The 15,564-nt window shown below is 43.7% G+C and overlaps 1 protein-coding gene across 1 annotated transcript; it reads right to left on the bottom strand.

Moving 5' to 3' along the window:
• Window positions 1-297: 297 nt before the first annotated feature.
• Window positions 298-12,159, bottom strand: LOC117415143 (golgin subfamily A member 6-like protein 25). The gene is made up of 6 exons (XM_034025132.3): window positions 11,678-12,159; window positions 7,944-7,990; window positions 7,651-7,744; window positions 7,224-7,292; window positions 4,084-5,549; window positions 298-3,982 (listed from the first exon to the last, which is right to left on the bottom strand). The coding sequence occupies exons 1-6, from the start codon at window positions 11,724-11,726 to the stop codon at window positions 3,905-3,907; spliced, it is 1,803 nt and encodes a 600-aa protein (XP_033881023.3). The 5' UTR covers window positions 11,727-12,159; the 3' UTR covers window positions 298-3,904.
• Between the last annotated feature and the right edge of the window lie 3,405 nt (window positions 12,160-15,564).

Below are 15,564 nucleotides of genomic sequence, written 5' to 3' on the forward strand. Positions count from 1 at the left end.
AACACTCACGCTCGCACTCAAACACTCACGCTCGCACTCAAACACTCACGCTCACACTCAAACACTCACGCTCGCACTCAAACACTCACACTCTCACTCAAACACTCGCACTCACACTCATGCTCGCACTCAAACACTCACACTCACACTCTCACTCAAACACTCGCACTCAAACACTCACACTCAAACACTCACGCTCGCACTCAAACACTCACGCTCGCACTCAAACACTCACGCTCGCACTCAAACACTCACGCTCACACTCAAACACTCACACTCGCACTCAAACACTCACGCTCGCACTCAAACACTCACGCTCGCACTCAAACACTCACGCTCACACTCAAACACTCACGCTCGCACTCAAACACTCACGCTTACATGCAAACACTCACTCGCACTCAAACACTCACGCTTACACGCAAACACTCACACTCACTCACACTCGCACTCACACACTTGCACTCTTACATACACACATACTCTCACTATTGCACTCACTCATGAAACACTATTAAACACTAAACTTAGAAATATTGAAAGGGACATAATAGGTAAGAGAGACTTCTAGTGGAAACGTTTGTCATTGAATTTACACTGAAGACACTGAGAAAGACTTCTAGTGGAAACGTTTGTCATTGAATGTATTAAGTTTATGTTAGTGTTTCTGAACTCTCTCCCCCTCACTCTCACTCTCACTGCGTCCATGACACTCGCTGAGCGCTTGTGCTCTTAAATTAACGGAGCGACACACAGCTGCACTGGGGAGGACAGCACACCCCTGCAAAGAGAAACTCTGACTGGAGCGTGAGATACCCTGATAACAGTCATTGAGAGATGGAGACTGGCAACTCTGGCACTGTCTGACATGCCCAAAGGAGGACTCAACCCAGTCCGACCGGATACAGTCTAACTCAGAAGTGTGATTCAGATGCGTCTCTTCAGGGACTGCTAAACACTCAGTAGGGCTGGATTGAGAAACAAGACTGGTCTGCAAGACGTGGAATTGGACTTCTCATGGAAACGTTAGTCATTGAATTTACACTGAAGACACTGAGAGAGACTTCTAGTGGAAACGTTAGTCATTGAATTTACACTGAAGACGCTGAGAGAGACTTCTAGTGGAAACGTTAGTCATTGAATTTACACTGAAGACACTTGGAGAGACTTCTAGTGGAAACGTTAGTCATTGAATTTACACTGAAGACGCTGAGAGAGACTTCTAGTGGAAACGTTTGCCATTGAATTTACACTGAAGACGCTGAGAGAGTCTTCTAGTGGAAACGTTTGCCATTGAATTTACACTGAAGACACTGAGAGAGACGTTTGTTACAGGATTCACTAAATTTCTATCAGTGTTTCTATTGAAGACACAGAAAGACTTTGACTTATAATCAAAATGTTTGCATTTCAGTATTTTTTTATGTGTTTCTTACTAATTGAATCATTGAGACGCAATGATGCAAATCCTAGAGAAGTTTAGATCAGGTAATAAGACTTTGTATGATTTTATGAGACAATGCAGTGCAATAGATGAGAATTCCCCTTTATCAGGGCCCATATGCAGACAATGCCAGTGTTGAACAATATAAAATACCAGTCTCTGCATAACAGTACATAGCCAGCAAAACCAATAGGACAGAATAGCAATAATAATAATAATAATAATAATAATAATAATAATAATAATAATAATAATTCAACCCCAATAGAACAACAGTGATGATAATAATAATAACAATAATAACTCAACACCAGATAATAATGCTAATAATAATCTCAGGTTTTATAAATATTTCTAGTTTACGTGAAATATTTCTAGTTTATTGTGAATTTCTAGAAATTTCTCAAAAACAGAATTTTAGGAAAAATCTTTTGTAGCAAAAGTTTTGCTTTTGTGGATGAGGAAAAAAGTTACAAGAAATAGATGTCTACAATTATTTAATTCAGCATTTTTTTTTTTTTTGCAAAACTCCAAAAATGCTAATTCAAAAGTATTCATACCCTTTGATGCTATGATAGTATTGTCTACAAGGTGCTAGAAATTTCAATATGATAATGCAGAACCTAATTCTAGAAAAGTCTAGAACGTGCTGGATTGTAGGTGAACATTCTTAGAGAGTATAAAGGGTCAGGCACAGGATGATTGCTGTCAGCACCAATAAGGCAATATGGGAAAAACTAAAGAGCTATCCGAAGACCTGAGGCAGAAAATGATTTATTGTCATAAAGCTGGAGAAGGATACAAGAAGATTTCCCAATTTCCCAATTTCAACTATTGTTTCTATTATCAATAAGTACAAGATTCATGATACTGTCACAACGCTCCCTCGGTCTGGAAGAAAGAAGGTTCTTTCATCAAGAACAAGCAGAAGAATTGTGAGGAAGGTTAATAACAATCCGAGATTAACTGCCAAAGATATTCAAAGTGAATTGGCTGCAAGTGGGACTGGGGTTTCCATTTCAACCATAGGTCGAGTATTGCATGGTGAAGGTCTCAATGATCACAGGCCAAGTCTGGTGAGGCGTACAAAGAAAACAACACCATACCTACTAAGCATGGAGGTGGTAATATCCTTCTGTGGGGCTGTATTTTCTCTAATGGCGTAGGAAATTTAGTTCCAGAACATGGTAAAATGGATTCCATAGCATACCAAAAGATATTGGCCAATCATCTGAAACCCTCCGCTAAAAAACCTGGTTTAAATCGCAACTGGACATTCCAACACGACAACAATCCAAAACACACGTCAAAATCTACTTCAGAACGGTTAAAGAAGAATAAAATCAAGGATCTGGAATGGCCGAGTCAAAGTCCCGATCTAAATCCGACTGAGGATCTTTGGTATGAGCTGAAGAAGGCTGTGCACAGAGTTCGAATGAACTGGCACAATTTTGTGTTGAATGGTCAAAAAATCACAAAAGAATCATGCCAAAAGCTCATTGACAAATATCCTAATCATTTAAAAGAGGTTATTATTGCTAAAGGTGCCTCAACTAGCTATTAATTTAATTTTCCTTGTCAGTGCATGAATACTTTTCAAAAAAATGCTGAAATAAATCATTATAGACATCTGTTTCTTGTCATTTTTTTTCCTCATCCACAAAAGCAGATTTTTCCTATAATTCTTTTTGAGAAATTTCTAGAAATTATACATTTCCATTGGGGTATGTAAACTTTTGACTACAACTGTATATAGATGTGTGTGTGTGTGTGTGTGTGTGTGTGTGCGCGTGCATGAAACAGCAGTTATGTGTTGTTGGTGAGATTTCTAAGCAGTTTCTAAGCAGTCACCCTGTAAATAGTTTTAAGCCACAAACCTGGCTGCTGGCTGGCCTTAACACTGTAACCCAGACTGCAGTCCAGCACCTTGCACAGACAGGGTCAACTCCTGCAAATTAAAATCAATTCCCAATCCCAATTCACATTCCTACGAAGCTATCTCCATTGGAATTGATACTTCAGAGACATGAATAATAACTGCTGTGACTGTTCAGCTGCTTTCGTTTGAAGCTGACTGAATCGACAAACAAACAGTGACCGAACAGCTGAAGTAAATGATGCTGTCGCCTCTGTGAGAAGCTCAGTTTAACACAGTACTGCGGACTGCAAGTTGGATGTGTTGGAACTGATTAGAAGGGAACAGGGACTGATTTTAAAAAAGGAATTGGAAATGGAATCAGAATTTGAGAAACAGGAATTGACCCCCACCCTGATCACACAGCAAATAAAATAATTATTAAATCAATAAAAAACAAACACAGAAATGAATCAACAATAAGATGAGATAGACAGGATGGACGGGGCGGTCCCCTCTCTTCTCAGTGAATATGTTTGTGTTTCTCTCTCTCGCTATATATATGTTTCACACACTGCAGAGCACGCTGTTGACAGACTGGCTCGTTAACCCTTTCTGATCTGGCTCAGCTTCTCTGCCACCTCCCTCAGCTGGGCCTCGATCTCCGAGAGGTTCTCGTGCTCCTGAAACAAACAGAACAAAGCAGCGAGATGTCAGAATGAAAACTAACCGGCAGCCAAGCAGTCCTGCAGGAAACCAGGTACTGTAGAGGAAGTGAACGCACCTCCTTCCTCCTGAACTCCCCTATCCCGTCCTCCTCCTCCTCCTCCTCCTCCTCCTGTCTCATGGGGTGCTGTTTCTTGTCCAGGAAGAGCAGTGATTCTGCTTCCTGTTCCTGCTGGTGTCTCTTCCTAAGAGGCCCCCCCTGCTCATGCGAGTGCGAGTGGGGAGGATGCCTCTTATTCCCAGCCCCTCTCTCCTGGTCGAACTGCCTCGTCTCCTCATCGCTCGCCTTCTCCTCCACTCTCTTCTTCTCCTCGATGTCTTCCTCCCATCCCTCCTCTCTCTCTCGCCTCTTCTTTCTGTATTCCTCTTCTATTTCCTCTCCCTCTCTGAAGTGCCTCTTCTTCACCCCTCCTCTCTTCCTCTCCTCCTCTTCCTCCTCTTCCTCCTCTTCCTCTTGTTTCTTCTCCTTCATTTCCTCCAGAAGTTTCTCAATCCTGAAAGCTTCCCTCTCCAGTTTCTCTTTCTCCTCTGCCTCCTCCTCCTCTTTCTCTTCTCTATCACTCTTTTTCTCATTCCCTCTTTTCTTTTCATCCTCTAACAGTTCTTCCAGCTCTCTATCACTCTTTTTCTCTTTCCCTCTTTTCTTTTCATCCTCTAACAGTTCTTCCAGCTCTCTATCACTCTTTTTCTCTTTCCCTCTTTTCTTCTCATCCTCTAACAGTTCTTCCAGCTCTCTATTACTCTTTTTCTCGTTCCCTCTTTTCTTCTCATCCTCTAACAGTTCTTCCAGCTCTCTATCACTCTTTTTCTCGTTCCCTCTTTTCTTCTCATCCTCTAACAGTTCTTCTAGATCTCTATCACTCTTTTTCTCTTTCCCTCTTTTCTTCTCATCCTCAAACAGTTCTTCCAGCTCTCTATCACTCTTTTTATCTTTCCCTCTTTTCTTTTCATCCTCTAACAGTTCTTCCAGCTCTCTATTACTCTTTTTCTCTTTCCCTCTTTTCTTTTCATCCTCAAACAGTTCTTCCAGCTCTCTATCACTCTTTTTCTCTTTCCCTCTTTTCTTCTCATCCTCTAACAGTTCTTCCAGCTCTCTATTACTCTTTTTCTCATTCCCTCTTTTCTTCTCATCCTCTAACAGTTCTTCCAGCTCTCTATTACTCTTTTTCTCTTTCCCTCTTTTCTTTTCATCCTCAAACAGTTCTTCCAGCTCTCTATCACTCTTTTTCTCTTTCCCTCTTTTCTTTTCATCCTCAAACAGTTCTTCCAGCTCCTTATCACTCTTTTTCACACTCCCCCTCTTCTCATCTTTCTCCTCTTGTTCCTCTTCTCTCTCTTCATGCTTCACTCCCTCCCTCTCCACCTTCACCTCTGTCACCACCTCCTTCTCTCTCTCCTTTGCCTGCTCCCGCTGGTTCTCTCTCTCCTCAACCTCGTCTCTCTCCTTGGCCCCGCCCCCTCCTCGCTGGGCGGCGCTTGGTCCCACCCTCATCTTCTCCAGGCCTCCTCTCATCTCCTGCTTCTCTGCAGAGAGATAGACAGTGAGGGGAGGGGTTAGTGGAGGGACAGGCTGGGTGCTGGTTATTGAACTCGGCTCTACTCGCTCTACATACAACGTTACAGTCTATTTTGATGCATTGAATACAGACTGATATTTGTGAAACTGAACCCTTTTTACAACAAACCAGAGTAGACTTTAAATAAGTGATATTGCATTGTGTTCAGTGTGATATTGCATTGTGTTCGCTTGTGTTGGGTTGAATTGCCCTGCATTGTATTCTGTGTTGTATTGTATTGCACAATACTGAACTGTGCTGTATTTCCTGGGTATTGCATTGTATTGTATTCCCTGTGCTATGTTGTGTTTGATCTCCCTGTGCTGTGCTGTGTTTGATCTCCCTGTGCTGTGCTGTGTTTGATCTCCCTGTGCTGTGTTGTGTTGTGTTTGATCTCCCTGTGCTGTGCTGTGTTGTGTTTGATCTCCCTGTGCTGTGCTGTGTTGTGTTTGATCTCCCTGTGCTGTGTTGTGTTGTGTTTGATCTCCCTGTGCTGTGCTGTGTTGTGTTTGATTTCCCTGTGCTGTGTTGTGTTTGATCTCCCTGTGCTGTGCTGTGTTGTGTTTGATCTCCCTGTGCTGTGTTGTGTTGTGTTTGATTTCCCTGTGCTGTGTTGTGTTTGATCTCCCTGTGCTGTGCTGTGCTGTGTTTGATCTCCCTGTGCTGTGTTGTGTTTGATCTCCCTGTGCTGTGCTGTGTTGTGTTTGATCTTCCTGTGCTGTGCTGTGTTGTGTTTGATCTCCCTGTGCTGTGTTGTGTTGTGTTTGATCTCCCTGTGTTGTGTTGTGTTTGATCTCCCTGTGCTGTGTTGTGTTGTGTTTGATCTTCCTGTGCTGTGCTGTGTTGTGTTTGATCTCCCTGTGCTGTGCTGTGTTGTGTTTGATTTCCCTGTGCTGTGTTGTGTTTGATCTCCCTGTGCTGTGCTGTGCTGTGTTTGATCTCCCTGTGCTGTGTTGTGTTTGATCTCCCTGTGCTGTGTTGTGTTGTGTTTGATCTCCCTGTGCTGTGCTGTGTTGTGTTTGATCTCCCTGTGCTGTGTTGTGTTGTGTTTGATCTCCATGTGCTGTGTTGTGTTTGATCTCCCTGTGCTGTGCTGTGTTGTGTTTGATCTCCCTGTGCTGTGCTGTGCTGTGTTTGATCTCCCTGTGCTGTGTTGTGTTGTGTTTGATCTCCCTGTGCTGTGCTGTGTTTGATCTCCCTGTGCTGTGCTGTGTTGTGTTTGATCTTCCTGTGCTGTGCTGTGTTGTGTTTGATCTCCCTGTGCTGTGTTGTGTTTGATCTTCCTGTGCTGTGTTGTGTTGTGTTTGATCTCCCTGTGCTGTGCTGTGCTGTGTTTGATCTCCCTGTGCTGTGTTGTGTTGTGTTTGATCTCCCTGTGCTGTGTTGTGTTTGATCTTCCTGTGCTGTGCTGTGTTGTGTTTGATCTCCCTGTGCTGTGTTGTGTTTGATCTTCCTGTGCTGTGCTGTGTTGTATGTGATCTCCTTGTGCTGTGTTGTGTTTGATCTCCCTGTGCTGTGCTGTGTTGTGTTTGATCTCCCTGTGTTGTGTTGTGTTTGATCTCCCTGTGCTGTGCTGTGTTGTATTTGATCTCCTTGTGCTGTGTTGTGTTTGATCTTTATTCTCGGGTCTCGGTTTCCTCACCAGAATGGGCCAGCTCCTGCAGCTCTCTCAGCAGGTTCTCATGACGCAGCATCGCGAGAATCCGCTCATCTAGGAAGAGAGGAGAGAGAGAGAGAGAGAGAGAGAGAGAGAGAGAGAACACATTCACACTGAGAATCCACTGGACTGGAGAGAGAAGAGAGAGCAGAGTGAGGAGAGGAGAGGAGAGAGAGCAGAGTGAGGAGAGAGAGCGGGATGAACTCTACAGAGCAGATAAGACAGGTGAGGGGAAGTTTACAGTATGACACAGCCACTGGTGCACACACTAACATAGACTCCCACACACTCACACACTCACACTGACACTAAAAGACTCCCCCACACACTGAGACACTCACACACACGCACACACACTGAGACACTCACACACACGCACACACACGCTCACACACACACACTGGTTTGTTACCTTCCCTGAGGATTCTGGCACAGTTGGTGTCGATGGGGCTGGAGGCAGGTTTGGACAAGGTGTCTTCTAGAACCTCGATCACACACTTAGTCACCTGCAGAGAGGCACACACACACACACACACACACACACAGCACCAGTCAAATGTTTTTTGTTTAGTTTTTTTAATTTCTTTTGCGGTCGAGTATAATGTAAAACAAAAAAATTGCCAAACTTTGATATTTGTAATCCCCCCCAAAAAAGTTATTTCTGATAAAAAATCAGTGATCAGTAAATAAAGTAGTAGCACCTACCTTTTCATCTTCCTCCATCAGCTGGGAGGGAAGAGGCAAGGAGACCACTGCAAAAACAGAGAGAGGAGACACCAGACTGTGAGTCTTAGAGACGATAGAGAGAGAGGAGACACCAGACTGTGAGTCTTAGAGACGATAGAGAGAGAGGAGACACCAGGCTGTGAGTCTTAGAGATGATAGAGAGAGAGGAGACACCAGACTGTGAGTCTTAGTGATGATAGAGAGAGAGGAGACACCAGACTGTGAGTCTTAGAGACGATAGAGAGAGAGGAGACACCAGACTGTGAGTCTTAGAGATGATAGAGAGAGAGGAGACACCAGACTGTGAGTCTTAGAGACGATAGAGAGAGAGGAGACACCAGGCTGTGAGTCTTAGAGACGATAGAGAGAGAGGAGACACCAGACTGCGAGTATTAGAGATGATAGAGAGAGAGGAGACACCAGACTGTGAGTCTTAGAGATGATAGAGAGAGAGGAGACACCAGACTGTGAGTCTTAGAGATGAGAGAGACAGAGAGACAGACAGGCAGGCAGGTAGGCATATTACTGATTATTAACAAAGATAAATTGACTGTGTTATATGTTCCACAAAATGTCACGTCCTGTACACCCTGAGTAAATTACTGTATAGGAACTAAAGAAACTTAATGACTACTTTCAACTAGAAGTGTTTTTTATAGCATCTCTAAATGCAGCCCTGTTAGCTGAGGATGCTCGTTATTACTGCGTGCCTGGACAGCGCTTTGTAAACTGAACAGAAGCGTCCCGCTGCCCTCTGTTAAGCTGAGGGAACACGAAGCCACTGTGTGGCTTGGAACTGGGTTTCAGGAGACGCGGTTTCAGGCCCTTGCGCGACACACCAGGGGAGACTTGGGGTTTGATACAGCAAACCTCAAACTAGGTCTCCTGGTCTCCTGGTCTCCTGGAACAGGGTGAACAGATTTTCAAAGCTCAAAACCCGGGATACATTGTTAAATAATAATATATATATATATATATATATATATATATATATATATATATATATATAGGCTATTTTAATGGTTATTTAAATAGCCATCCTCTCATTAGCAGCAGCTAATCTGAGGCACTCCTGGGTGTGTAATGTGTGGCTGATTAGTTTAAGTAACCATATTGTGTGAAATACCTATTACTAATATTGAGTTTATTATTATTATTATTATTATTATTATTATTATTATTATTATTATTATTATTATTATTATTATTATTACTACAACAACAACAACAACAACAACAACAACAACAACAACAATAATAATAATAATAATAATAATAATAATAATAATAATAATAATAATAATAATAATGCATTAAATCATTGAAAATACATTTACTTTTTGGCATTTTCTTTACTCACTCCCGGCTCTATTCATTGTGGTTTTTTTTACTCACTCCTGGCTCTATTCATTGTGTTTTTTTTACTCACTCCCGGCTCTATTCATTGTGGTTTTTTTTACTCACTCCCGGCTCTATTCACTGTGTTTTTTTTTTACTCACTCCCGGCTCTATTCACTGTGTTTTTTTTTTTACTCACTCCCGGCTCTATTCATTGTGTTTTTTTTTACTCACTCCTGGCTCTATTCATTGTGTTTTTTTTACTCACTCCCGGCTCTCTATTCATTGTGGTTTTTTTTACTCACTCCCGGCTCTATTCATTGTGTTTTTTTTACTCACTCCCGGCTCTATTCATTGTGTTTTTTTTTTTACTCACTCCCGGCTCTATTCATTGTGTTTTTTTTTACTCACTCCCGGCTCTATTCATTGTGTTTTTTTTACTCACTCCCGGCTCTATTCATTGTGGTTTTTTTTACTCACTCCCGGCTCTATTCATTGTGGTTTTTGGTCTGGTTTAAGCTGGTGGATTCCCACCAGAACTGAGCAGCTACGAAATTCTCACATTACATGTAATTGTAGCTTCATTTTGAATACAAACTAAATTCTCAATTACCCGAGTTAGTACCTTGCTTTGTATTTCATTTTGTTTTCACTGCAGGTGCTGTGAATTAAAAGCGGTTGTTTACGTTATTTTGACAAAAGGTATTTAGACTGTGTCGTGCTACATGGAGTGGCTGAAAAACGGGACGTTTTAAAAGATTTTTAGCAAAATGTTGGGACACTGGGACCTTTGATGGGAAACCGGGACGTCTGGTCACCTTACCTGGAACCAGGTTTCAAGCCACTGCTCCCGAGAGAGTGGCTTCGTGTTCCCTCAGCTTGAGAGTGAAACGCGTCTCTCTCCAAGGTGCTGAGCACCTGCGAGCGATGAGCAAGCTGTTTTATATCGTGTTCCCTCAGCTTGAGTGTGAAACGCGTCGCTCTCCAAGGTGCTGAGCACCTGCGAGCGATGAGCAAGCTGTTTTATATCGTGTTCCCTCAGCTTGAGAGTGAAACGCGTCTCTCTCCAAGGTGCTGAGCACCTGCGAGCGATGAGCAAGCTGTTTTATATCGTGTTCCCTCAGCTTGAGAGTGAAACGCGTCTCTCTCCAAGGTGCTGAGCACCTGCGAGCGATGAGCAAGCTGTTTTATATCGTGTTCCCTTAGCTTGAGTGTGAAACGCGTCTCTCTCCAAGGTGCTGAGCACCTGCGAGCGATGAGCAAGCTGTTTTATATCGTGTTCCCTCAGCTTGAGTGTGAAACGCGTCGCTCTCCAAGGTGCTGAGCACCTGCGAGCGATGAGCAAGCTGTTTTATATCGTGTTCCCTCAGCTTAATATACGTGACTCGATTTACTGGAAACGTGTCGCTAATCCCGGGCAGAGACTAGCAGGAGTTCGGCTCGTTTCTTGCCAGATAAAATAAAACAGCCTCGGTTCTAGGCGTGAGCATCACACATCCGAACAGAGCAAGCGAGCGAATATTCTTGTGCCGAAAGACGAGGCATGGTGGCGCACTTCAAAGATACACAAGGACATAGATAAATAAATAAATAAATATCGCTAGCTGCCTGTTATCTAATCGCTTATGTAACACTGGCACAACGCTGCGGCGTGCTTTAGGGAGAAAAACACCACAACACACATATCCAACAAAGAAATACATATATCGTGCACAATGGTAATACTCGTTTGATGAGGAAGCATGAATGTCACTCTGAAGAATGCGTAGTGAAATGTTAGAAGCCTATATTCTGATATTAAGCCTTAATCTGTTTATTGTTTTTTAACAATGTTGAATGCACAACATTAGGAAACTGGATGGATTACTTTTGTAACATGTTGTCCACTGTGTGTGTGTATGTGTGTGTCTGTTACAGTGTGCGTGTCTCCGTGTGTGCGTGTGAGTGTCTGTTTCAGTGTGTGTGTGCGTGTGTGTCTCTCATTATTATTATTATTATTATTATTATTATTATTATTATTATTATTATTATTATTATCTCCACGATACACAAGCACGTTGTATTAAAACGACGCACACAAAGTATTCAGCGCAATAACACAAACCCAGCGTATTAAACAGCGTTACATAACCGTCATGGGAACTGGCGCACCAGAGAGAGTCTGCTCGCTGCCTCGACATGCTGTGAATACCTGGGCTTCTATCGCGGGGATTCGTGTAGGAATCTAAAAACACCAACCAATACATTCACAAAATAAACTGCCAACGAGTAACTACACTTCGACTCACCCATCCCTGACAATCATCATCATCATAATAATAATAATAATAATAATAATAATAATAATTATAATAATAATATTAGTGCCTCCTTACCTTCTCCCAAAATCGTGACCGCCAGCAGCGCCAATCCGATTGACAGCATCTCCAGATACAGATACAGATATATCTATAAATACGGAGTTTACAACACTAATAATACTATAGTGTACAGCGCAGGAGACAGCCTGGCTTCTCTCTCTCTCTCTCTCTCTCTCTCTCTCTCTCTCTCTCTCTCTCTCTCTCTCTCTCTCTCTCTCTCTCTCTCTCTCTCTCTCTCTCTAAAACATTTAAAGACAAACAAGAAGAACGAACGAGGAGTCAATTCAGATCTGATATCCGGAGCGCCGTGGATAGACGAGACCGTGACGTTTCAAACTCGGCTGGACAGACAGACAGGCAGATAGATGGATGGATGGATGGATGGATGGGTGGATGGATGGATGGATGGATCTCGTGACGGAGAGGTTTCAAAGCCCGTCGTGAGACTGACCGCGCGGAATAAACTGCGGCGGCGCTAATGGACCGAGAGCGGTCGACAGACACTTTAAATACCCGCCCAGCAAGGATATGATGTCACGAAGAAGGCGGGAGCACCAGCTAGCCTCTTCATCTCACAGTTCCTATTGGAGAGTTCGTTGAAGAGTGGCTTGTTATATATTTGATAATCTCCCTGTTATTTTAATGCTGTCTTTAACTATATTGTTATGATAATTTACACTCATTTAGTTAACTGCAAAAGTCTGCATGTAGCTGTTATAATTCTCTAAGTATATCCCTTCAGACGCTTTTATGATGGGTCAATAATATAGAATAAGAAAATGAAGCCAACAAAAGATCAATTTCTTGGTGTTTTTTCCTCCCCACGCTCCGTTTTCTATGTGTTGAGCTTCATAACCGGCGTAAAATTCTCAAGGGTTCAATCCTGGCTCAATAAATACATTTGAAATTTGAATTTGAACTACATTTCTGTGGTGTTTCTTCGCCCCCCCCTTAATGAATGTGCTCTCGTAATTGCAATGGCCAAAGCGGCAGGTGTGTGTGTGTGATGATGAGAAGTGAGCCTGTGGTTGTTGTCGTTTCTAAGCACCTTTGTCCTCCCAGCGCAGCCTGGATGCAGAATTTCTAAAAGACATCAAATGATTTCCAGTGTGCGCGTCAGGGAAATACACCGCAGGGGTCGCGTCGGCTCGCAGCTGGACCTGAACAATGGGCTGCTCTTTATTTTATAGTTATAAAGCCGGGAATTAACAGAGCAGAGCTTTCTGAATGCCTGCTGGAAATTAAACAAGCAGGCAAACTGTACACACAGAGAGACACACAGAGCTACAGAGACACACGGAGACACACACAGAGACATGCAGAGACTCACAGAGCTACAGAGACACACAGAGACACACACAGAGACATGCAGAGACTCACAGAGCTACAGAGACACACGGAGACACACACAGAGACATGCAGAGACACACAGAGCTACAGAGACACACAGAGACATGCAGAGGCACACAGAGCTACAGAGACACACAGAGACACACACAGAGACATGCAGAGACTCACAGAGCTACAGAGACACACAGAGACATGCAGAGACATGCAGAGACACACAGAGCTATAGAGACACACACAGAGACATGCAGAGACACACAGAGCTACAGAGACACACAGAGACATGCAGAGGCACACAGAGCTACAGAGACACACAGAGACATGCAGAGGCACACAGAGACACACACAGAGACATGCAGAGACTCACAGAGCTACAGAGACACACGGAGACACACACAGAGACATGCAGAGACACACAGAGCTACAGAGACACACGGAGACACACACAGAGACATGCAGAGACTCACAGAGCTACAGAGACACACAGAGACATGCAGAGGCACACAGAGCTACAGAGACACACGGAGCAAAGACCGGGGACCATATTAAAGGTATACAAAATAACGCGCCTCGGATATAACGCTCCTACAGCATGTCCCCCAATTCCCTATACAAGTGCAATATTTCTATAGTGTACTATACTGTAAACAACTTATCAGTGTAACTTCCGTTTCTGTCTCTCCCTTCTGATACAGTATCTGAACTGGAGAAAAGCTGCGCTGACACTTTATAACACAAACATCTTATTCAACATTAATTTTATAACTAAATAAATATTAGGTCTGTAACGTGGTTATCTTTCCTAATCTATTAACTTTTTTGCTGCGAGAGGAGCTGCAGCTTTCTCCGGGAGTCGAGACGCTTCAGCCACGCTCCGGCAGGCGAACCTGGGGCGAGTCCATTCCCTCTCCCCCTCTCCCCCTCTCCCCCTCTCCCCCTCTCCCCCTCTCCCACTCTCCCAACCCGCTCTCCTTGCATTTTGTTGGTCTGCTTGTCTGTCGCTTCGAACTGAACTCCCCACTGCCGTTTAGCCAGGCTATAGTTTAAAAACTGCTGATTCAAATGATCCTCGAGTGGGAATGTTACCTTTTTATTTTTTTATATAGTGTTGATTCCATGGTGGTTTATGCATGGTTACTTCACGGAAAGTTACATTTTTGCTTCACTATATGCGTATTATAGAGAGGGAGTTATTTTATTTAGTATTTTAGTCAGATGTGTGTTGTTATGTGTCCCGCGGCGTAAAGGTAAGGAGTTAGGACACATTTACCGGTTGAGGTCCTGGGGTTTGCCACTTTTTCTTGTAATGACGCTTGAGAGTGATGACGAAATGCAGTAACCCCGCCCACAGCCTGCTTCGGCCCCGAGCCAGATTCAGATATTTTGCAGGGCTGGAGTTTCACGGCTTGGTTCCGGCTCGGCTCGGTTATTTGCTAGTGTAAACACACCCGTACCGTGAGGGCGTGGAGCCGTCACAGTACGGGTGTGCTAGTGTGAACGGGGCAATTGAGAGACATAGAGACACACAGAGCTATAGAGACACACAGAGATACAGAGACACACAGAGAGATACAGAAACACGGAGACACGCACACAGACATGCAGAGACACAGAGAGAGACACAGAGACATAGAGACTCACAGAGACACACACAGACATGCAGAGAGATACAGAGACACACAGAGATACAGAGACATACACACATAGACATGCAGAGACATAGAGACTCACAGAGACACACACAGACATGCAGAGAGATACAGAGACACACAGAGACACAGAGACATACACACATAGACATGCAGAGACATAGAGACTCACAGAGACACACACAGACATGCAGAGAGATACAGAGACACACAGAGACACAGAGACATACACACATAGACATGCAGAGACACACAGAGAGACATGGAGACACACACAGACATACAGAGACACAGAGAGAGACAGAGAGACAGTCTCCATGCCTCAAGCCTGCCCTGGACTGGAGGGAGCCTCCTTTCTCTTGGGGGGGGGGGGCAAGGGAGGGGGTGAGGGAGGGAGGAAGGGGGTGAGGGAGGGACGGAGGGAGGGAGGGAGCAGTTCAGCAGGCAGGGCCCGAGGCAAAGTGATACATTGATTTTACACACAGCAGAACATCCAGAGCTTTTTAAAACAATGCCAACAACACACCTGCTTAAAAATGTACAAAGAACCAGACAGCTTTCTGCACTCACCTGAACAAAGCAAATATCCACACCCTGAAATCAAATGAAATATTCATGACTCTCTGAATGGGAGACAGACGATCGGGTGTGTTTGACCCTTTCGTTACCACAAGCAGAAAATAAAACTTTCAACTTTTTTTTTTTAGTCTTATTTTTTATTCAGGTGCTGATGACTTTCCCACAGCAGTGTCCAGTTGAAGGGAGGTCCTGGTCAGCTCCGACACGGAGCAGAGCTTTAAACAGCCTGGTCACGGTCAGTCCTTCAGACAGCTTCTCTCTCTCTCTCCCTGCCTCTGTCCTTCTCTCCCTCCTTCCCTGTCTCTGTCTGACCAGAAGTAAAGACTT

This window comes from Acipenser ruthenus, chromosome 7, assembly GCF_902713425.1.
Source record: "Acipenser ruthenus chromosome 7, fAciRut3.2 maternal haplotype, whole genome shotgun sequence".
Classification (NCBI taxonomy): domain Eukaryota; kingdom Metazoa; phylum Chordata; class Actinopteri; order Acipenseriformes; family Acipenseridae; genus Acipenser; species Acipenser ruthenus.